General features: G+C 45.0%; 1 protein-coding gene across 3 annotated transcripts in view; it reads left to right on the top strand.

The window, feature by feature from the left end:
* The window catches only part of MDGA1 (MAM domain containing glycosylphosphatidylinositol anchor 1), a 182,521-nt gene that overhangs the window by 150,028 nt on the left and 10,874 nt on the right, over nucleotides 1–21,619 (top strand). For all 3 annotated transcript variants that reach the window (XR_012715302.1, XM_075267338.1, XM_075267337.1), the window contains 4 exons: nucleotides 11,127–11,304; nucleotides 11,799–11,822; nucleotides 14,625–14,777; nucleotides 15,933–16,085. Coding sequence is in view for 2 of the 3 variants with exons in the window: in XM_075267338.1 (XP_075123439.1) it covers nucleotides 11,127–11,304; nucleotides 11,799–11,822; nucleotides 14,625–14,777; nucleotides 15,933–16,085 (508 nt within the window). In the remaining variant the exon portion in view is untranslated. The remainder of the gene's footprint in view (nucleotides 1–11,126; nucleotides 11,305–11,798; nucleotides 11,823–14,624; nucleotides 14,778–15,932; nucleotides 16,086–21,619) is intronic.

The following is a 21,619-nucleotide window of genomic DNA, read 5'->3' as shown; positions in this document are numbered from 1 at the left end:
AATATAACTACTATAATACTACCTCCTATGTACAAGACTATAACTACTATAATACTGCTACTATGTACAAGAATATACAGTAACTACTATAATACTGCTCCTATGTACAAGAATATAACTATTATAATACTGCTCCTATGTACAAGAATATACAGTAACTACTATAATACTGCTCCTATGTACAAGAATATAACTACTATAATACTGCTCCTATGTACAAGAATATAACTACTATAATACTGCTCCTATGTACAAGACTATAACTACTATAATACTGCTCCTATGTACAAGAATATACAGTAACTACTATAATACTGCTCCTATGTACAAGAATATAACCACTACCCTGTTTCCCTGAAAATAAGACAGTCTCTTATAATTAATTATCTAACGAAATATATGACCTTTCTTATTTTCGGGGGATGTCTTATGCAGCGGCTTGAGCGGGGAACAATTGGCAGTCATGCTGATGCTTCCTTAGCGGATCGCCGGCATGACTGCTGGTTGTATGTGATCCAGAAGGTGAAGGGGGGGTGTCTTATTTTCGGGGAAACAGGGTATAATACTACTCCTATGTACAAGACTATAACTACTATAATACTGCTCCTATGTACTACAATATAACTCCTATAATACTGCTCCTATGTACAAGAATATACCTACTATAATACTACCGCCTATGTACAAGAATATAACTACTATAATACTACTCCTATGTACAAGAATATAACTACTATAATACTGCTCCTATGTACTACAATATAACTCCTATAATACTGCTCCTATGTACAAGAATGTAACTACTATAATACTACATCCTATGTACAAGAATATAACTACTATAATACTGCTCCTATGTACAAGAATATAACTACTATAATACTGCTCCTATGTACTACAATATAACTCCTATAATACTGCTCCTATGTACAAGAATATAACTACTATAATACTACTCCCTATGTACAACAATATAACTACTATAATACTACCTCCTATGTACAAGAATATAACTACTATAATACTGCTCCTATGTACTACAATATAACTCCTATAATACTGCTCCTATGTACAAGAATATAACTACTATAATACTGCTCCTATATACAAGAATATAACTACTATAATACTACTCCAATGTACAAGAATATAACTACTATAATACTACTCCTATGTACAAGAATATAACTATTATAATACTGCTCCTATGTACAAGAATATAACTACTATAATACTGCTCCTATGTACAAGACTATAACTACTATAATACTGCTCCTATGTACAAGAATATAACTACTATAATACTACCTCCTATGTACAAGAATATAACTACTATAATACTACTCCTATGTACAAGAATATAACTACTATAATACTACCTCCTATGTACAAGAATATAACTACTATAATACTACTCCTATGTACAAGAATATAACTACTATAATACTACCTCCTATGTACAAGAATATAACTACTATAATACTACTCCTATGTACAAGAATATAACTACTATAATACTACCTCCTATGTACAAGAATATAACTACTATAATACTACTCCTATGTACAAGAATATAACTACTATAATACTACCTCCTATGTACAAGAATATAACTACTATAATACTACTCCTATGTACAAGAATATAACTACTATAATACTGCTCCTATGTACAAGAATATAACTACTATAATACTACCTCCTATGTACAAGAATATAACTATTATAATACTACTCCTATGTACAAGAATATAACTACTATAATACTACTCCTATGTACAAGAATATAACTACTATAATACTGCTCCTATGTACAAGAATATAACTACTATAATACTACCTCCTATGTACAAGAATATAACTACTATAATACTACTCCTATGTACAAGAATATAACTACTATAATACTACCTCCTATGTACAAGAATATAACTACTATAATACTACTCCTATGTACAAGAATATAACTACTATAATACTACTCCTATGTACAAGAATATAACTACTATAATACTACTCCTATGTACAAGAATATAACTATTATAATACTACTCCTATGTACAAGAATATAACTACTATAATACTGCCCCTATGTATAAGAATATAACTACTATAATACTGCTCCTATGTACAAGAATATAACTACTATAATACTACTCCTATGTACAAGAATATAACTACTATAATACTACCTCCTAGCTGTGAGGACGTGTTTTTGTAGCTCTCCTGAGGCTCCTGATGTCTGGAGATAGCCCAGGGCGGGGCCGCCCTGGGTGGGGAAGTTCCCCTGCCAAGGCCCAGGCTCCAAGGCCTTCTCTGGGAAGCAATTCCCAGACAACTAAAAAAATGGATGGAAATCCTAAAGTCCCCAGTAATGGGAATCGTGTCCAGTGTGTCAGCAGTCCTAGTGCAGCAAGCCAAGATGGGAAGAAAGTTGTAAAGGAAGAAGTAACGGAAGCAAGCAGTAGTACGGTGCAACAACCAAGCAAAATGGTTGAATGTAAGGAGCAAACTTTGCAGCCTGTGCAGACTCCATTGCAGGTTGCAGGTGTCCAGTCCACCCCACCCTCCTGCAGACAGAGGAGAACATCCCTGGAGAAGCAGACCATGCAGGAGAACATGCAGCAGTCTGTATTGGTACGGTCTGAGCGGACAAGATCTGGAAGCGGTAACTACAAAAATGTAGTGAAGGCAGTGGAGGAGATCAAAGGGAGACCAGCGGGGAAGCTTCAAGGTACCAGCAGTACAGTCACTGGAAATAAACTGGGACATAGTCCCCAGTCTGGACATTGTGGGCCCATGGCAGTGACAACAGCCGTAGCATGTCAGAAATCACAGGCTACACCAACCAGAAGCCATACTGGGGGTAACCAACCTGCAAAGCTTTCCAACAATGCACAGACTGTCACAGCTACTGAGCGAGCACCAGAACTGCGCCTGGCAGATGAGATACCAGCACTGGTCAAGCGACTGGAGACATTGAAGGCCAGTAAAATATATCTGCAGAGACAGATTGAATGTGCGTATAATCTAAAAAAGTCTGCATGCCCTGAGAAACTGGTGTTACTGGACAGGAAGCTGAGCGCACTGGCGAAAGAGCTCGCCGAGAACGTACGGGAGACCGAGACTGTACTGGAGCAAATGGGACCGGTGGGAGAATCATACAGAAACCAGCAGCGGTTCCAGGAATACCAGAAGTCACCATCACCTTGTGCTAAAGCTGGGTCTGAACCCTCTCAAGGTGGCAGCCAGCAGTCCCATGTAAAACCAGTTCTGCAGCCAGCAAGTTTCCCTTTTAAGGAAGGGAATTTGTACGGGAAAGCGACCAGTGTTCAGCAACAGCAAAAACCTGCAGCAGTTCTCAGCAAGGCACCACAAGTCCCAGCAACCAGCACTTTGCAACCAGGTCATGGACCCCTGCCTAATGGTAATGAAGTAGCAGCTGTGCAGACACCACAAGTCCCAGGAGACAAGTCATTGCAGCAGGACTATGGACTCTTACCTGAAGGTACTGGGGGAGTAACATATTTGGGGTTACAGGTTGTGGACTCTGTTGTGCAGGACTCTGCTGCCGCTGACTGTAGTGGTAATATGGACTCTGCTATGCAGGACTCTGCTGCCGCTGACTATAATACTAATATGGACTCTGCTGTGCAGGACTCTGCTGCCGCTGATTGTCTGACTAATGTGCCTGATATTATGGATATTCCTGTATGTGATAACGGCCCAGCAGGGGAAGGTGTTTCTGGGGGGGATCCTTCACTATCTATGGCGTCAGACCCCTCTGCAGTCCAGTCTCTGGAGTCTGGTGATATTGCAGACATAGAGGTTGATGGTGGGGCGGACACAGGACAGTCCAGTGTGCAGGACTTTCCCCCTCTGGATACTCGCACAGTAGCAGAACCACGTGGTACAGGTGCTCAGCAGCCCACACAGCGCCCACAAACACGCCAAGATGGCGGATCCGGCCGTACCTCCTCAGGGAATGCCTGGAGCCGCGGTGCTCCATCTTTTGCATCAAACTCCAATTATACAGGCCAGGCTTTCAGGAGGAGGAATGTAGTCAGGTTTAGGCACGGAGGTGCCAAGGAGGATCTGCCGGATAGGAGGTTTGTGGTCCGAGAGCTCCTATGTACCCAGATGGGCTTTGTGCCGACTGATATCCTGGCCGTCATAAACCTTCCTGACCGCCAGGGGTATGATGTTAGTTTTAAGCTGATGTCTGATCTGGACCGGTTCTGGGCCAATCTCACCAGGTTGAGAGATACGGAAGGTTGGGATAAGTTCAGTTTCATCCCCATCTCTAGGCCAGATACAGCCTCTGTCACAATTGTATTTTGGAATGAAGCCGTTCCCCCTCAGGACATTGTCATCTGGCTCAGGAGGCATTGTGACCTCATGTCCGATCTTACTAAGAACAGGGATGAAGACGGGGTCTGGACCGGTGGGTGGAGGGTCCTGGTGAAGTTGCGTCAGCAGAACAACATAACCCAACATCTGCCCAATTCGTTCTTTATAGGCCGAGAAAAAGGGATCTGCTTCTATGCGGGTCAGCCTCGCCGGTGCTTCAAGTGTGGGAAGGCCGGCCATGTGGCCAGTGTATGCTCCATGGTAAAGTGTAGCCTATGTAATGAAATGGGCCACGTGAGTGCCACATGCCAAAGCATTAGGTGTAACCTGTGCGGTCGGATCGGTCACCCCCACAGAGATTGTCCTGATGCCTGGCATAACATCTGTAAGGATAGCCCTGATGAGGACTTGCTGGCAGCGGCTGATGACATACAGGAGGAGGAGGAGGCGCTATTGTCAGGGTCAGTAGTCACGGAGGCGGAGCCTCAACCACATACAGGTGATACCACCCAAGACCAGGCCGAGTCAGGTCCCATTGAGACGACCATGGAGGTTGTCGAGCAGGTTGTACAACCCTCAGTGGTCGTCTCTTCTCCTGCCCGATCATCCAACAATAATAAAAGGAGGAAGAAGGATAAAGCCAGCCGTAAGCCTGAGGGTGAGTGGACCACGGTAGAAAAGCCCACAAAGATGAGAGTAAGTAGTGCAGGCGAGGTCACTGCAACGGGGAATAGATTTAGTGTCCTATCAGAGTCAGACGGAGAAGCAGAACTAGACAGAGAACTCTCACGAATGATGGCGGAGTATGAGGATGAACCAGAGGGCGATCCTCCCAATAAGAGGAGACCCCACCGAGATGAGGGGCAGTCCGAATCAGACATGGAAACAGCTGGTCACCAGGACACCTCTGACTCTGATCTATGACAATGGGGCCCATCTCTCTGTTTCTCATATTCCTAGTTGTTCTGATGGCAGGTTTCTATCTTAAAGTTATCTCTAGTAATGTGAATAGCATCCGAGCAAGGAGGACAAGACACGCAGTGTATGAACATCTGAGATATCTTGATGCCGATGTCTATTTCTTACAAGAAACCCGTTTAAATACTTTAGGACTAATACGAGAAGCAGAGAGAGAATGGAAATCTGGCCCGTCCTTCTGGTCTCTGGCTGTGGAACCTTATGCCGGGGTTTCTATACTGTTTAACACCCCTGATGTCACCATACACAGATTCACTGAGGTTCTGATGGGGAGGTGCCTGGTTTTAGAAGTTACCATCCGAGGCAGAAGGCTCCGACTCATTAATATCTATGGTCCACCGCAGTCGGTGATGGAAAGGGCACGTCTGTTTGATGAAGTCAAGCAGTACTTGTTTACATCTGTTCCGGTAGTCATGGCAGGGGACTTCAATGCCACCATGTCATCCAGTGACAGACCTACTGGTCGGCCTCTCACCAGGGACTGCAAGGTCTTAAGCAGAATTATTTCACAGGCTGGTCTGTCTGATGTGTTTACTGAGGGTGGTAGGAAACCAAAATTCACTTACTCCTGCGCTGGTAGATGCAGTCGGATAGACTTAGCTCTGGTCAGTCCCGCTGAGCATGTTAGTGAGAAAAGTGAAAAGACAGTCCCTTATTCTGACCATCTGGCTTTGTATTTTTGCTTGGGCTCCACAAAACGCCCTGATATTGGGAGAGGCCTATGGAAGCTCAATTCCAGCCTCTTGGACGATGACTGTGTCCGGAGTTGTGTCCACTCTCTATTTCAGAACCAGCTTGAGAGAGTGGTGTTTTATGACAACATGGCAGACTGGTGGGAGGATGTCAAGGAGGAGATCAGATCCCTCTTAAGGAGACTGTCAGTTAAGAAGGGGAAGAGTAAGTATAGCCAGTATCTCAGGCTGCGGAAAGAATTAGAGTCACTCTATTCGGCGGGCGGGGATAACCAACAGAAGATTGACCGGCTGAAATCTGAGATCAGTCAGTATCAGTACCGCAGGTATACATCCCTGGTTCTTGAACGGGATTATGGGTCCTTAGGGGCTCCGGATCCTTTTGAGAATTGCAGGGAGCGGGTGGCAAATAAATCGGTCACAGGTCTCACTGACTCCCAGGGTGTGTTACAGGAGTCTCGGGAGGGTATCCTGGGGGTGGTGAGAACTTACTATGCTGACTTGTTTCAGAAGAAGGTTTTGGATAGAGAGAAGGTGGCTCAATTCTTGGAGGCAACTCCAGGTCCTGATACTAATGATTTGGACTTTTCTCCTTTGACAGCAGAGTTAACAGTGGAGGAGGTGAAAGAGGCCATAGATAAGTTACATCTGAAGAAGGCACCAGGTCCAGATGGGATTACAGCTGAGTTCTATAAGAAATTCCGAGACCTCTTGGCACCAATTCTCGTGGATGTATACAAAACTAGTCTAGAAAACCACCTGATGCCTCCATCCATGAGAGTGTCCTCCCTGATCCTGCTGTCTAAAGGTAAAGAGCCTAGTGACATCAAGAACTGGAGGCCGATTGCCCTCTTGAATGTCGATAGGAAGATTCTTGCAAAAATTCTGTTCTCTAGATTAGTTTGTTTGTCCCCGGCACTGTTGGCAGGCTCACAGTTTGGCACAGTTAAAGGGCGGAACATCTCTGGAGCAGTTATCTCGATAAGGGAGATGTTTGAGAGATGTAAAGCTCTGAGGTGTGGGAGATATGTTGTGAGTCTTGACCAGGCTAAGGCCTTTGACAGAGTAGACCATGAGTATCTATGGGCGACTTTGACAAAGTACGGTATTCCGGGACAATTTGTGGATTGGCTGAGAACTTTGTACCGTGAGGCGGAGAGCTTTCCTCTGATTAATGGTTGGCAGGGTGATGCTTTCAGGGTTGAGGCAGGGGTGAGACAAGGTTGCCCACTGAGTCCATTACTGTATGTGTTTGCCATAGACCCGTTTCTTAGGTCACTGCAGGAGTGTGATTTTCAGGGGGCGCCGGTCCCCCACTGCTTGCCCCTGAGAGTTGTTGCCTACGCGGATGATGTGACTGTGGTGATATCTGAGCCTCGTGAGGTGGAGATGTTGTCTGCAGCCATCAGAAGTTACTCAGAGGCCTCCGGGTCTCTTGTCAACCTTGAGAAGAGTCAAGCTCTCTGGACGGGTCATACTGGTCCTACATTTGATCTGCCGCAGTTTGCCCAGGCCTCCTCCTATATTAAGATCCTTGGGGTGAAATTCGGGAGGGATGATAATTGCAGACTAAATTGGGAAGAAAAGTTGGAATCCGGAAATGCAAAGGTTCAGCGATGGAAGAACTGGAGGCTGACCTATAGAGAAAGGGTTAAAATGTTGAAGACTTACCTGGTCCCTGTCTTCTTGTACGTCTCTGTTGTCTTTCCTTTGCCAGAATCTTTCTCCGCTAGGCTCTTTAGCCTGTTCTTCCAACTTTTGTGGGGGAACAGGTTGAACCCAGTAAAAAGAGGGATAACCTACCTACAGAGGAGAGAGGGTGGGCTGGATATGTTAAATCCAAGGGTGTTTTTTGACTCCATGTTTCTAAAAGTAAATTTTGGTTGCCTGGACTCAGATAACAGCTCCCTGTGGGTAAATAGTATCAGGGACTGGATATTGCCTTTTGCAGAATCCTGGGTGCGAGGCGGCAGCCTTAAGAGGGGTCGATCGACTCGTGACTACCTCCCCCAGTATCTGGACTATGGCATAAGGTGCCTGAAAAAATGGGGTATTGAAAAGACCTATCTGGTGAGTAAGACCAGGAGAGATCTATACACCAGGGTATGTAAGACCTTCTATTGTCTCCAGCCGGCATTGAGGGACTGTACATCTATAACCCTGCAGGATAGTCTGAGGCTCCTCACTGGTCTGAGGCTCCCTGCAAAGTTCTTTGACATTGCCTGGCTATCTCTGCATGGGAAACTTTTTGTAAGAGGCAACCTAAAACATCTCAGTGTGACAGATCGGGCATGTCCATTGGGTTGCCAGCAGGAGGAGACCATGGCACATTTTATATCAGAGTGCGGGGGAGGGCGAAAGATCTGGCAGGAAATATCCCGGAGGCTGAAAATTCCCCGATTACAATCACTCAAATACCCCGAAATCATATATGGCATCCCAACTAATATAGGTGACATTAACCGGGAGACCCTGTATATTATTATTACTGTCATCAAATATTATCACTGGCATACGAGGACCCAGGTGTCCCTACACAGAGAGCCCTTCCATCATATGACCGCTGTCACATATATCATGTCTGAACTGAGGTGGATAAAGTCTCTGGAGGTCAGAAAAAAGTCTGATAATGTAAAATTGTGGAGAAATGTATATATCGATTGCTGAATATTCTGATAACACTGCAAATAAGTCTGTTCATTTATTTATGGATTTATTTTTTTTTTCCCCCTCTTTATCCTGCCAGCAATGGACTCTTAAGTTAAAGTGATTCTCATTTTTGTTATCTGACAGACATGTCTGATTTATGTTATATTATTATTATTATTATTATTAGTTATTAATTCTGCTGGAATGTAATGTATTTTTGTTTTGTTTTTACTAATAAAAATTACCTCCTATGTACAAGAATATAACTACTATAATACTACTCCTATGTACAAGAATATAACTACTATAATACTACCTCCTATGTACAAGAATATAACTACTATAATACTACTCCTATGTACAAGAATATAACTACTATAATACTGCTCCTATGTACAAGAATATAACTACTATAATACTACCTCCTATGTACAAGAATATAACTACTATAATACTACTCCTATGTACAAGAATATAACTACTATAATACTACTCCTATGTACAAGAATATAACTACTATAATACTGCTCCTATGTACAAGAATATAACTACTATAATACTACCTCCTATGTACAAGAATATAACTACTATAATACTACTCCTATGTACAAGAATATAACTACTATAATACTACCTCCTATGTACAAGAATATAACTACTATAATACTACTCCTATGTACAAGAATATAACTACTATAATACTACTCCTATGTACAAGAATATAACTACTATAATACTACTCCTATGTACAAGAATATAACTATTATAATACTACTCCTATGTACAAGAATATAACTACTATAATACTGCCCCTATGTATAAGAATATAACTACTATAATACTGCTCCTATGTACAAGAATATAACTACTATAATACTACTCCTATGTACAAGAATATAACTACTATAATACTACTCCTATGTACAAGAATATAACTATTATAATACTACTCCTATGTACAAGAATATAACTACTATAATACTGCCCCTATGTATAAGAATATAACTATTATAATACTACTCCTATGTACAAGAATATAACTACTATAATACTGCTCCTATGTACAAGAATATAACTACTATAATACTACTCCTATGTACAAGAATATAACTATTATAATACTACTCCTATGTACAAGAATATAACTACTATAATACTGCCCCTATGTATAAGAATATAACTACTATAATACTGCTCCTATGTACAAGAATATAACTACTATAATACTACTCCTATGTACAAGAATATAACTACTATAATACTACTCCTATGTACAAGAATATAACTACTATAATACTGCCCCTATGTATAAGAATATAACTATTATAATACTGCTCCTATGTACAAGAATATAACTATTATAATACTACTCCTATGTACAAGAATATAACTACTATAATACTACTCCTATGTACAAGAATATAACTACTATAATACTGCTCCTATGTACAAGAACCAAACTAACCTGATTGGGTAGAACAATGAGGGCGTTAGGGTGGAGATGTAATAGATCTTCTACATATCCTCTTCATCCCCATTCTCAGGTAGTAGTCACAGATCGGTGATGGATGTTGAACAAAAGTAACAAATGTTGTGTAGTTTATTTACTTCTCTTTCCTATTGATACAATGTATCTATTAATAACACATAATAAGATGGCGAATGTCTAGAAATCTTATTATTATATTTTCCCCCCTTTTTTTTTTTTTACAATTCTTCAAAACTATTGTACAATCTTCGATCTCTCTGAATATTTCAATATAACCGGATCCTGATATTTGGGGAAAATTTTCTTATAGTACAAAAATCCTAAAGTACAAGAATTCTGAAGAGACCCGAAATCATCGGCCAAGACTCCCCAATCTTCCGGTGACTTGTTCTGTGGCCGCAGCCTCCCCTCCCCCGCCCGCCCTTCACACCCCCGTTCATAAATGAAGAATTTCACATTGATCTGTTCATGCGAGTCTAATAAATCTCTCCGGCACCGCCGCGCTCCCCCCATGGCCGGGCTCGACCGTAAAAAAGATGAAGAACCCGGCGACAAGGGGCTCAAACTCATTGGCGCAAAATTTCTTGTAACTCAGCAGAATGAGATGGAACATAATGGGCGAAGTAAGGGGCCCCTGGTGGTCGCTGCGGCAAGGCCGGAACGCGGGGAGGAAGTCATTAGTCAGGAGTCAGGACCGGGCCGCGGTGACCTGAAGATTTACCTGAGGAATAATGACAGGCGTGGGAGGGAAGCCGAGACTGTGCACAATGTGAATAAGAACATGTAGATATGTATAGATAGAATGGATTCGGTACGGTATATATTAACTACTTCCTGACCACCATACTAGAGAATGCTCGCTGCTGATCACATGACAGGTCACATGATCAATGCTCCAAGCATCTGCAGGATACAATGTATATACAATGTTACATGTATGTTTCTCTGATCATCTTGTCTGATTTGCAGCCGAACATGAAGGGATTGAACAGCTTCGTAGTGACCAGCCGAAGTATCGGGAAAGGATTCTTGTACGAGTACAGACTGACCGACCTGAAGATCCCGCAAAGCTACGAGGTGAAGATTACACCGCACACCGTCGCCGGTCCTGGTGACTCTGCCTCCCGGACAATCCGCTACAAAGAGCGTAAGTAACACTACTGACAACCAACCTGTATATATCATGTCTGAGAGGTTGTCACAGCCCCGCCCCCTGTTACTGACATCACTGATATAATAACATAGATGACAGTAGACATGTCTGTGCACTCTGCTCGTTCCACTATCATGTCCGTTTTCCGCGCGGTTTCTCCTCGCTGTCTCCCGTGGCGGTCCTGTCTGTCTGGCCAGTACTAGATCAGTGACGCGTGAAGCCTCGGAGAGTCGGCCTGCACTGTGTGTACAGCTGCTCCACGCCACCGGCCCCAATGCGCTCGCCATAATGCATCTGTACCATGGGGGGGGGGTGTAAATATTTTATATAGACATTACAGTTAACCCCTTCCATCCCGCAGCCTTAATAGATCATGTCAGACAGTAAATGTGTCAGAAGAATAAACATGGCGGCTGCAATATATGAATAGTCGGGGTCTCTGCTGCTCGGCTGTAACATAAGTAATGGGCTGTTTCTTTATTTTACAGCTATCAACTACCCGAGCCAATCAGGTGAGTATGTATATACGTGTATATGTGTGTCTGTATATACTTGTGTGTCTGTGTATAAATATAGAGTGCAGCTCTGGAGTATAATACAGGATGTAACTCAGGATCAGTACAGGATAAGTAATGTAATGTATGTACACAGTGACCGTGCCAGCAGAATAGTGAGCGCAGCTCTGGAATATAATACAGCATGTAAGTCAGGGCAAGTACAGGATAAGTAATGTAATGTATGTACACAGTGACTGTACCAGCAGAATAGTGAGCGCAGCTCTGGAGTATAATACAGGATGTAACTCAGGATCAGTACAGTATAAGTAATGTAATGTATGTACACAGTGACCGTGCCAGCAGAATAGTGAGTGCAGCTCTGGAGTATAATACAGGATGTAACTCAGGATCAGTACAGGATAAGTAATGTAATGTATGTACACAGTGACCGTGCCAGCAGAATAGTGAGCGCAGCTCTGGAGTATAATACAGGATAAGTAATGTAATGTATGTACACAGTGACTGCACCAGCAGAATAGTGAGCGCAGCTCTGGAGTATAATATCTCAGTACTGATGAATTCTGTGCTTGTAAATGCAGCGATTCCTATAATATGTTTATTTTCGAGAACTATTATTTTGGCAGTTCCCTTCAGATGAGTTTTTCGCTGGTTTCTGAGATTTTGGAGCACCTGTTCCTCATTTACACAGCAAATGACTGCGATTCTCTCAGAAAAATGAATTCCATAGCAACAGGCGAGACGTGTGTGTTCATGCGTTTCGCGGCGGTGAGGTCGATTAGGGGATGGTATGACTGCTCTATCCTAGAGATATGGGGCGTCTCAGTGATGAGCGGGCGCCGCTCGTTAAATCTCTGATCTGTGTTATTACGCTCAGTCCTGAGGCTCAGACCTATCCACAGAAGGATCAAAACTCACAATGAAGTCATAGAATGAAAGGGAGCACGCAGGGTTAAAAAATGGCGCCAACTCTTTTAATTTTTTATTTTAAGGGCGCGGTATTAATGTCTGACCCCTGGCTCAAAGTAGAGAATATTAACTGTAGGTATGTAACCCCTGGCCCTCGCTGTAGTGACTGAAGGAGACCCTCGCCCTCTTGTGTTATGGATAATGTTTTGCTGTATAAGTACATACAGCTGGGACAGGAAGAGTTGTCATAGGTACACAATAACTGTAGCTTAGACCGTAAGTGTTGTCATAGGGACGTAGTCACAGAAGCTGAGACAGGAAGTGTTGTCATAGGGACATAGTAACAGAAAGTGAAAAGCCCCATGGATATGTTTGTGATTAGTTGTTACAATGTCCCTAAGATAACACTGAGCGGCAGGGCATTACACCTATGAATAAATAACACATTTAGCCTTGTGTTTGCGCCATTTTCCAGACGTGACGCGGTTAATACCTAGTACATGAACGGAATGGCGGTAAATGTCAGCGGCGCGGGCCTGTGCCACGAGGCCCCGAATCTGCCATTTACTAGTCACACGTGTTATTGATTTGAGCGCTGACTGGGGGGGGGGAATACGCGAGGAGAGATTTTTTCATTTTCTCGTGAACATTTTTCGATTTGATTTTCGCCTCTTAAATATTTCGCCATCGGATTTTCATTTCTTTTTACATTTCCACAAAAGTCGCATTAAAATTTTATTTTATTTTTTATTGCCTCTGTTGGGGATGAGATGGGACGGAGATGAATCTGCGGGGGCCTGAGGGGGTTAATGTGGGGGCACAGCGGATAGAGTGACCCGTGATACGTGCGCGGCGCGGCTCATTAATTCCGATGGGGACTTTGCATTTTGATTGTAAAAAGGTCATTTTTAGCGTTCTTGTTAGGGAGAAATGAAGTGGAAAGGAAGGTCCGGCCTTATTTGTTAGCGGCCTAAGTGTTAGAATAATCATCGGGGGCGGGCGGGCGGCGTGGAATCGCCAAGGGCGAAGGACGGGCAATTCTTCTTCATCATCCCAAAACCAGATATTATATGTAATATCTGACCGCTGGAGGGGAATAGATCTGTGTGACAACCAAAATACAAAAATCTTCTCTTAAAGGGATTGTCCACTTTTTCAAAGCCCCCCCCCACGCGAGGAGGGGGTGGAGCGGAGGGGGTGGGGCCGAGTGGAGGGAGCGGGGCCGAGCGGAACGATCGTCTTTAGCAGGCAGAGAGCAGGCAGGGAGAGGACCTGCTCTCTGCTTGAGCGTGAGGGGCGGCCTCCCCAATCCACCGCTCAGTGACGGTGACCCTAAGCCAGTCTAAGACAGCTTGTCCTGGACTGGCTTAGGTCAGCAAAAATGCCGCCCTCCCCGTAGCCCTGGCATAGCGCCGCCTGAAGCGGTCGCTTCAGGTCGCCTCATGGGAGGTGCGGCGCTGCATGTATGTTTAAAAAGGAGTTACAGATTTGTGTATACAGCACCTATGTAGGCCTATGTGTTGCCACAGTTATAGACTACAAACACTGTGTAGTCTGCCCTCAGTCTTGTCTTCCTCATCCCTTTCTTCCTCCTCTTTATGATAGAAAAGAGTAACACGTGACTGCAGGGTCAGACTACGGAGGGGTTGTTGTAGTCTGGTACCATGCAGACACTTAGCTCTGCCTAGGAGCTGTGTACACAAAACGGAAGGAGATTTTTATGTACAAAGTTACTTAATTTTTTTAGTGCGTATATGATATGTGTGATTTACCGGTCCATATACTGTATTTGGTGTGATCGAGTGTGAATACTCCACGTGTCTTAAAGGCACAGTAACCGGTATTGTCTGGCCCCTGCGCTGACCGCCCGCACCTTGTGTCCATTCACAGACAGCACCTGCAGGTTCGAGGACGACAAGCTCTGTGGATTCGTCCAGGATAAATACGACACCTTCGACTGGATCCGTCAGAGCAAATTAACCCAGAGTTTACGGAGAACGGCGAACACGGGGCCCGAAATGGACCGCAGCGGCGCGCCAGAGGGTAACGGGTCAAGCACAGAGATGTCATGTATGATGTATTGTTACAGTGTATCAGTGCAGGTATCAGCTGAAGGGTTTGTTTTCAAGAGGATCTTGTCCAGTATTAGAAACATGGTTGCTTACTTCCAGAAACAGTGCCACAACTGTCCACAGGCGGTGTCAGGTATTGCAGCTCATTCTGTTTAGTTCCATTGGGCTGACCCATAACATCAGACACATAGATAGGTGCGGCGCTGTTTCTGAAGATCACTCACCATGTTTCTCCCGCCCTTTGTGTTCCCAACCAGTGCTCAGCGAAGATCCGGCCGCCGCAGTCACGGACACTTTCCAGTAATTCACCATCACATTCTGGCACAAACAAGCTTGACTTATAATTTCATGGACACCTCTGTGTTGGGCACCATGCCCCTCACATATGGCACTGGCATCTCCCGGTCACATCAGAAGTTCGCAGTCAGCACAGGTGTCGGGGGCTGGGCACCATCTGTAACCCAGGACCAGGAGAGCGGCCGGACCGAGCCAAAAAGACACAAAATGCTGATGTGATTCTGACCAGTCGGCCAACGGCGCTGATGAAGTGCAATAAATACATACAGCAGACACCAGAAATCACAAAAATCTAAACAAATTCATTAGGGGGCACAGTTTTTGCTTGGCTACAATTTGGGTTTCGAGGATCTGACAACACGGGGATCACCGGGGACATCATCTCATATATGAACGCACAATAGTACAGCCCGAAATGCGTTAGCGTCTCATGAATTCAGGTTTATGGTCTGGATCACGTGTTTGTTGCATAAAACAAATGGATCTAAACTGTTGAGTGTGAACTGAACCCTGCCCTTGGTCACCATCCAGTGACACTTGTATCATCAAACCACCGATCATCACAACCAGAGATGGTGCCAAACCATTAAGACAGGTCTACACCAGAGGTGGAGGAGTCCTCTTGTTCTATCTTACCTACAACGTGGCGCTGGCCCTCGCCTTCTCCTCTCTCCAGCAGTTGGGACCACATGTTGTCCTCAATGTGTGGCAGAGATGGATCTCCAAGAGGGCGAAGATCCAACATTACTCAGGCATTACCAGAGGATGACTGGATGTTTTTGGTGCACACCTTGTACGCTCAGTCCTTCTTCTCTGTTCTCCTCCTCAGGTTTCTACATGTTTATCGAGGCATCGAGACCCCGCCGGTTTGGTGACAAGGCGAGACTCATCAGCCCCCTCTACAACATCACCTCCAAGTTTCCATCTCAGAAATCAATACACTGTGTGTCCTTCTACTATCACATGTACGGGAGGCATATAGGTGAGTGCTGTGCCATACGTGTGCTCACTTATACAATGTAGTCTCTTAACCTCTTCCACTCCATCTTGGGACATCTGATCTCTACTTTCTCCACCAGATGGTTTGAAACCAGGTCACGCTCAATATCCAGGCCGGAATGGGTCACATGGCTAGCTTTGGTCTTCTCGTGTATAGCAGATCAGGGATATTCTTGTCTACCTTGATGAGATTGGTCGTCTGGATGGTGTGACATACAGGATAAGACGAGTGCTTGGCATCAGACAGGATGTTTTGGTCTTTGGTAAAGGTCTGGACTTCATGGATGGAGGGAACATTGAGGAATGTTCTGGTTTTGTTTTTCATCGTATTGTATTGGTCCTCCACTTTGTGACTTAAGGAGGCTTCTTATGGGGATCTTAGGGTTTGGATGTATCACATTGGACTTCTGCTTCTAGGTTTCCATGTATCATATTGGACAAGTTCTCCACTATGTGGATTTCTTGGGTTGCTTCATCTAGAGATGTTCTAGGCTGGTTCTTTACTATGTGGCTTTCTTCGTTTGGTTCCTCTCAGGATATTCTTGTTGTAGATTCATCACATTGGGCTGCTCTCCACTATGTGGATTTGTTGGGATTGTTCCTCTTGGGATGTTTGGATGCCTCATATTAGAGTGGTCCTCCACTACATGTCTTTGTTGAGATTGTTCCACTAGAGATGTTCTGGGATTGGATTGTTAGGCTGGTCTTCCACTATGTGAATTTCTTAGGATGGCTCTTTTGGGAATATTCTGGCCTTGGATGGATTGGTCCACCAGTACTTGTCTTTGGTCCTTACTAGGGTGAAGAATATTTTGAGCCTATTTTGGGGTTTTATGTTGTGTCTTTTGGTTGGGTTGTTTTTTTTCTAAACAATTAGCTGGCATATAATGACGACTTCTGGGGAATAAATATTCACAACAAACCGTTTTCATGGATGATTAGAGACATTAGCATTTCATCATCTGGGCAGCTGTTAGGTGCTCGGAATACTTAACACTTCTATAAACTAATTGTCTCGTTGTGGGAGGAAGTGCCAGCCGCAAGATCTGGACCAAATCCTACAGCACATCCCAATCCTCCTGAACTCCTTTATTGACCTTCATGCCACATGATCGCGCTGCTCAGCCCCTCGACCGCCTGATACCTTCTCAGGGTCTGGTAATTTCTTCATTCAGGGTCTTGACCTGAATTGTTGAATCTGCCACAACCTCGGAGCTGGAACCCCACTCATATATAGGCCTGATGACCCAGTAAGTGGTTAATAGTCATGTGTCCCATGGTGCCCCCTGCCCTGGCTCAACTATGATTATGGGTCCCCCGTAGACTCTAGTTAAAGAGACTTGACTATGTCTATGGGTCCCTCAAAGACTGTAGTTAAAGGGACTTGACTATGACTATGGGTCCTTCATAGACTCTAGACAAAGGGATTCGACTATGACTAGGGGTCCCTCAAAGACTGTAGTTAAAGGGATGCTCCAGGTAAAACTGGTACACAGTATAATGCCTACTGCAATTGCTTAAGAGGGGGCAGGAGACATGAACTAAACCAAGCACCAATGAGAAACCTCCTGCATCAGGCTCCGCCCCAGAGGAGCCTGCCTACACTACATGTAACGCAGTGGATCAGTTTTGCCCAAAGTGTCCCTTTAACAGTTTTATGTAAATGAAGCTAAATCGTTCCTAACCATTTCTAGTTGGATCTCTGCATGCTGTCAGTGACTGGGAACATCCTAAAACAAATCCTGATCCTATTACATGCCACAGCGGTAGGTTTGTTACATTTGTATCCAGTCTAGACAATCCTCTGTGAGGGAAACACATCGATAACTACCTGTATTAATTCATTCACTGATAAATTGTATCAGTCTGGATGTAACAAATGCTCCCGTGTGAGATGTACAGATCTTGTCTGAAGAGCATGCAATCTATAGTTGAGGTCTGCAGTCCTGTGCTGCCTCCTGTAAGTGGTTAATAGTCATGTGTCCCATGGTGCCCCCTGCCCTGGCTCGTACGTTGGCATCTCATGGAGGTTGCAGCCAGCGCTCCAGTCAGTAAGGATGACTGCCCATTTAGGAAATATGGAGAAGCATCTGTGCATCTGTCCGGGGGGGATATTCAGTCCGGGCCGCGACGCCGCATTTTCTAGCCTTTTAGAAGGAAATGATTCAGATCAGCTGGAGAGGAGCGGGCCCGGGGGGCGACGAGAGCGCCAGCAGCTGCATATGGTGATGTGTCAGAAGACGGGCGACAAATCCACAGGATGAGGTTCACATCTGCACGCTCTGCAGCTATCCTCACATGACACCCCCAGACTGGGACAAGACACAGGGACCATGGGGCCGAATGAGACCCCGACCCTATATTACTGTATATGGCAGTCATTAGTATAATGAAATCCCCTAAGTCTTAGAGAAATCACTGTAATACTCTGCTGGGAGAATCAGATCATGCACCACTCTGTTCATCCAGAGCTCCTGGTTCATGAGTGAAATACCAGAATCAGTGAAGACTGACACTTCAGCTTTGATTATACTATTTACCATTATTTTATGGCCTTTGGATGATCGGAGGTACAGCAGAGCTGATTTGGTTCGTGTCTTTCCCTGCACAGCAGAGTCCCGGCCACTTATTAAAGCCCCAACTCGAACTAATTTAAGGGGTTACTCTGTCAGTATTTCAGTAACATTTGTTAACTTACAATTAAAGGGATACTCTGCCTGTTATTTCTATTGGATTGCCCTAACAGTCACTTATTTAAAGGGGTACTTGACTGTAGTCTCTTACTTTTTATCGCTTATTAAAGGGGAGCTCCAAATAAATCTTATTAAGGGGGTATCCTGACATTTACTTTTTAAAGGGGGACTCTGAGTGTTACTAACAAAGTAGTGCAGTACAGAGGTAACCAAGTGAATCGGACTGCACTGGAGTACAGGGAATTGGGGCTGGGTGGGGGTCACGGACGACCGATGGCATATAAGTGAGACCATGCAGTGTGAACACAGTCTAACCAGGACGGATCACTGGGAAGACTGGAACTCCACATAGCAGTGCTGGACCATGCAGGATCTATGGAAAGCTGGGTGATGGTCCATATATTGGCAGGCACAGGCGGCTGAGACCTTAGGAATGGCTACAAGTCATGGGGTGAAACGCGCCATAAACTTCTTGGTAGAACTTTGTGGCCTCCTCCGCCCTTACCGCCAGCCGATATTACCCTGCGTCCCGGGGTTGGAGCGGCGGCGCGCGGCGCGGGCTTCACAGATGGTTTGAGAGCAAATATAAGATTACAGCAATTAAACAAACAGCCAAATGAAACACTTATGTGAACGGAGACGTGAAAAACCTCCCCGACTGCGTCTAATTGGCTCCATTACATGTGTTTCAGGGGACAGGCCCATTAAGCAGAATGAGAACGTTAACTACAACCTATCATAACCGCTCGCAAAATTACCGGCTGACAAATGAGCGGCCAAGGGGGCGGCTTAACCCCGTCACTACCGGAGAGGGGGCTCCGCCACGGATCCACACGTCTCAACCCACGCGTTTCCACAGAGCGGAGCCTCAGGGGTTAATTAATATTCCCCACCTATTAGTAATGGCCCCGCCCCCTCCTGGCCCCCATCGCCACCCTCCGCAGTCATTTATTGTGGAGTCTGCACGGCTGGTCACATTTCATTAAGAGTCTCTTAAATAAGGAATGAAATGCGCCAGATTCGGGGGCGCCGCAGACGGATGACTGATCGCTCTCGCTGGCCACGCATCGCTCTGGGGTTTATTCCGTCTTTCTCTTTATTTATTATTTTTTTTGCGCCGCGTCTTCTGTGTTTGACTTTATTAATCCAATTCTGATTATGTTTGAGAAATGCTGCAAAATGATTAAGTTTGTGCAAACTGGCCGGGCAGCGCCCTCACGGGGATATCGCGGGGGAGGGGCGGCTGCGGTAGGGGGCGGTGGGTAAACGTCTGCTGTAGGTTCTCATATTATGGGCTGGAAATGATGTGAATGAGATACTGCAGGGACCAGAGGGGGCGCTATAGGGGGTGCGGGGGTAGCAGATGTATCCAGGCCCTGAGGGGCCGAAAGGATGGCCTGATACATAAAGTGTATAGGTTTCTGTTCGGGGGTCCCCGAACGCAGATGTGAATAGGGCCTGTCCTTTCATTCTCTGGTATAGCCAGGTCTTCTTAAAGGGGAACTCCATGACTAATTTTTTTTCTCGGTACATTGTTTCCTACTAATTTCTAAGACATCAATCAGTCGTAGCCCATAGTATGGCCATTATAGCGGTCACCCAGCTTTTACAGGCTCCTGCAGGGCATATCTATGAACTGGGGTGTATGAATGTATATATAAGCCAGGAGCTAATAGAAGATCTACCGGCTGCACCCAGCTTTCCCAGAAGCAGACAGGCTAATAAGGGATGTCTTACAGCCTGACACATGAGGACGACTCTCGGGGTTCACTGATGATCGGCGCCCCATAGAGGAGACGGCGTCCGATGACCGCAGACACATTCTGTAGAGCACTGAAGGGGTTAAGCTGCGGGCTCTGCTGCCGGGGCCCCCCGGGACACCTTGGAAATGTTATTTCTTTGAGATGTAAAGGTTTCTGCCGCCGGCCCCTCACTACGGACATTTCGATCTCCGCTGGTTAGAAACAGCAAGTGAGATAATAAAAGAATTCCCGGAGGATCGCGCTGAGGATACGGCCGCGAAAACTACCAGCGATCCCGCCGCGTCCTGACAATAGAGACATCAGCACGACAGGTACCGAGAAAATCCCGCCCTGCTCCCCCCCGGCTGATCCACAAGTGACGACTGCGGAGCCAGGCTATGGCGGCCGGGCCACGGGCCTAGATGATCGGCTGATAATCCTCGCTCAGGTCGTGTAGACGATGACCTCGCCTCCGGGGTGCCCGGTAGTTACCTAGCAACATCGTAGTCAATAGTGATACATAAGCGCACGGACGCGCAGTACTGTAAGGCGGCGTTCACACCTGGTGGATTGTTTGGTTTGTGATTCTATTGACATATAATATAGGGATATCTGCGGAAACTGCTGGAGGGACTGACTCACCTGCATCGATAGGGGGCAGGCTGCGGCTACTTAAGGGGGCACCTTTAAGGGAGAAGAGCGCAGTAGCCATCACTTTTGTAAGGGGCGCTATGAATATTTTGTTAAGGGGACATTTTGGCTCTTACTTTTTATGGGGGGCTGTGGCTGTTACTAAGTATGTCGTGTACCCAGTTACTTTATCAGGGGGCACTCTGGCAAATAACCTAGTGGTCATTTTATAAGGGGGCGCTCTGTCGGTAAGGGGCACTCTATCACTAAGGTGGCATTCTGTTGTTAAGGGGCACTCTATCCTTAAAGGGGTGCTCTGTTGTTAATGGACACTCTATTACTAAGGGGGTACTCAGTCACTAAAGGGTTGCTATATCACAAAGGTGGTGCTCTGTCGTTAAGGGGCACTCTGATGCTAAAGGGGGTGCTCTATCACATAAGTGGTGCTCTGT

This window comes from Leptodactylus fuscus, chromosome 3, assembly GCF_031893055.1.
Source record: "Leptodactylus fuscus isolate aLepFus1 chromosome 3, aLepFus1.hap2, whole genome shotgun sequence".
Lineage (NCBI taxonomy): Eukaryota > Metazoa > Chordata > Amphibia > Anura > Leptodactylidae > Leptodactylus > Leptodactylus fuscus.
This window is presented reverse-complemented; position numbering and strand designations above follow the sequence as displayed.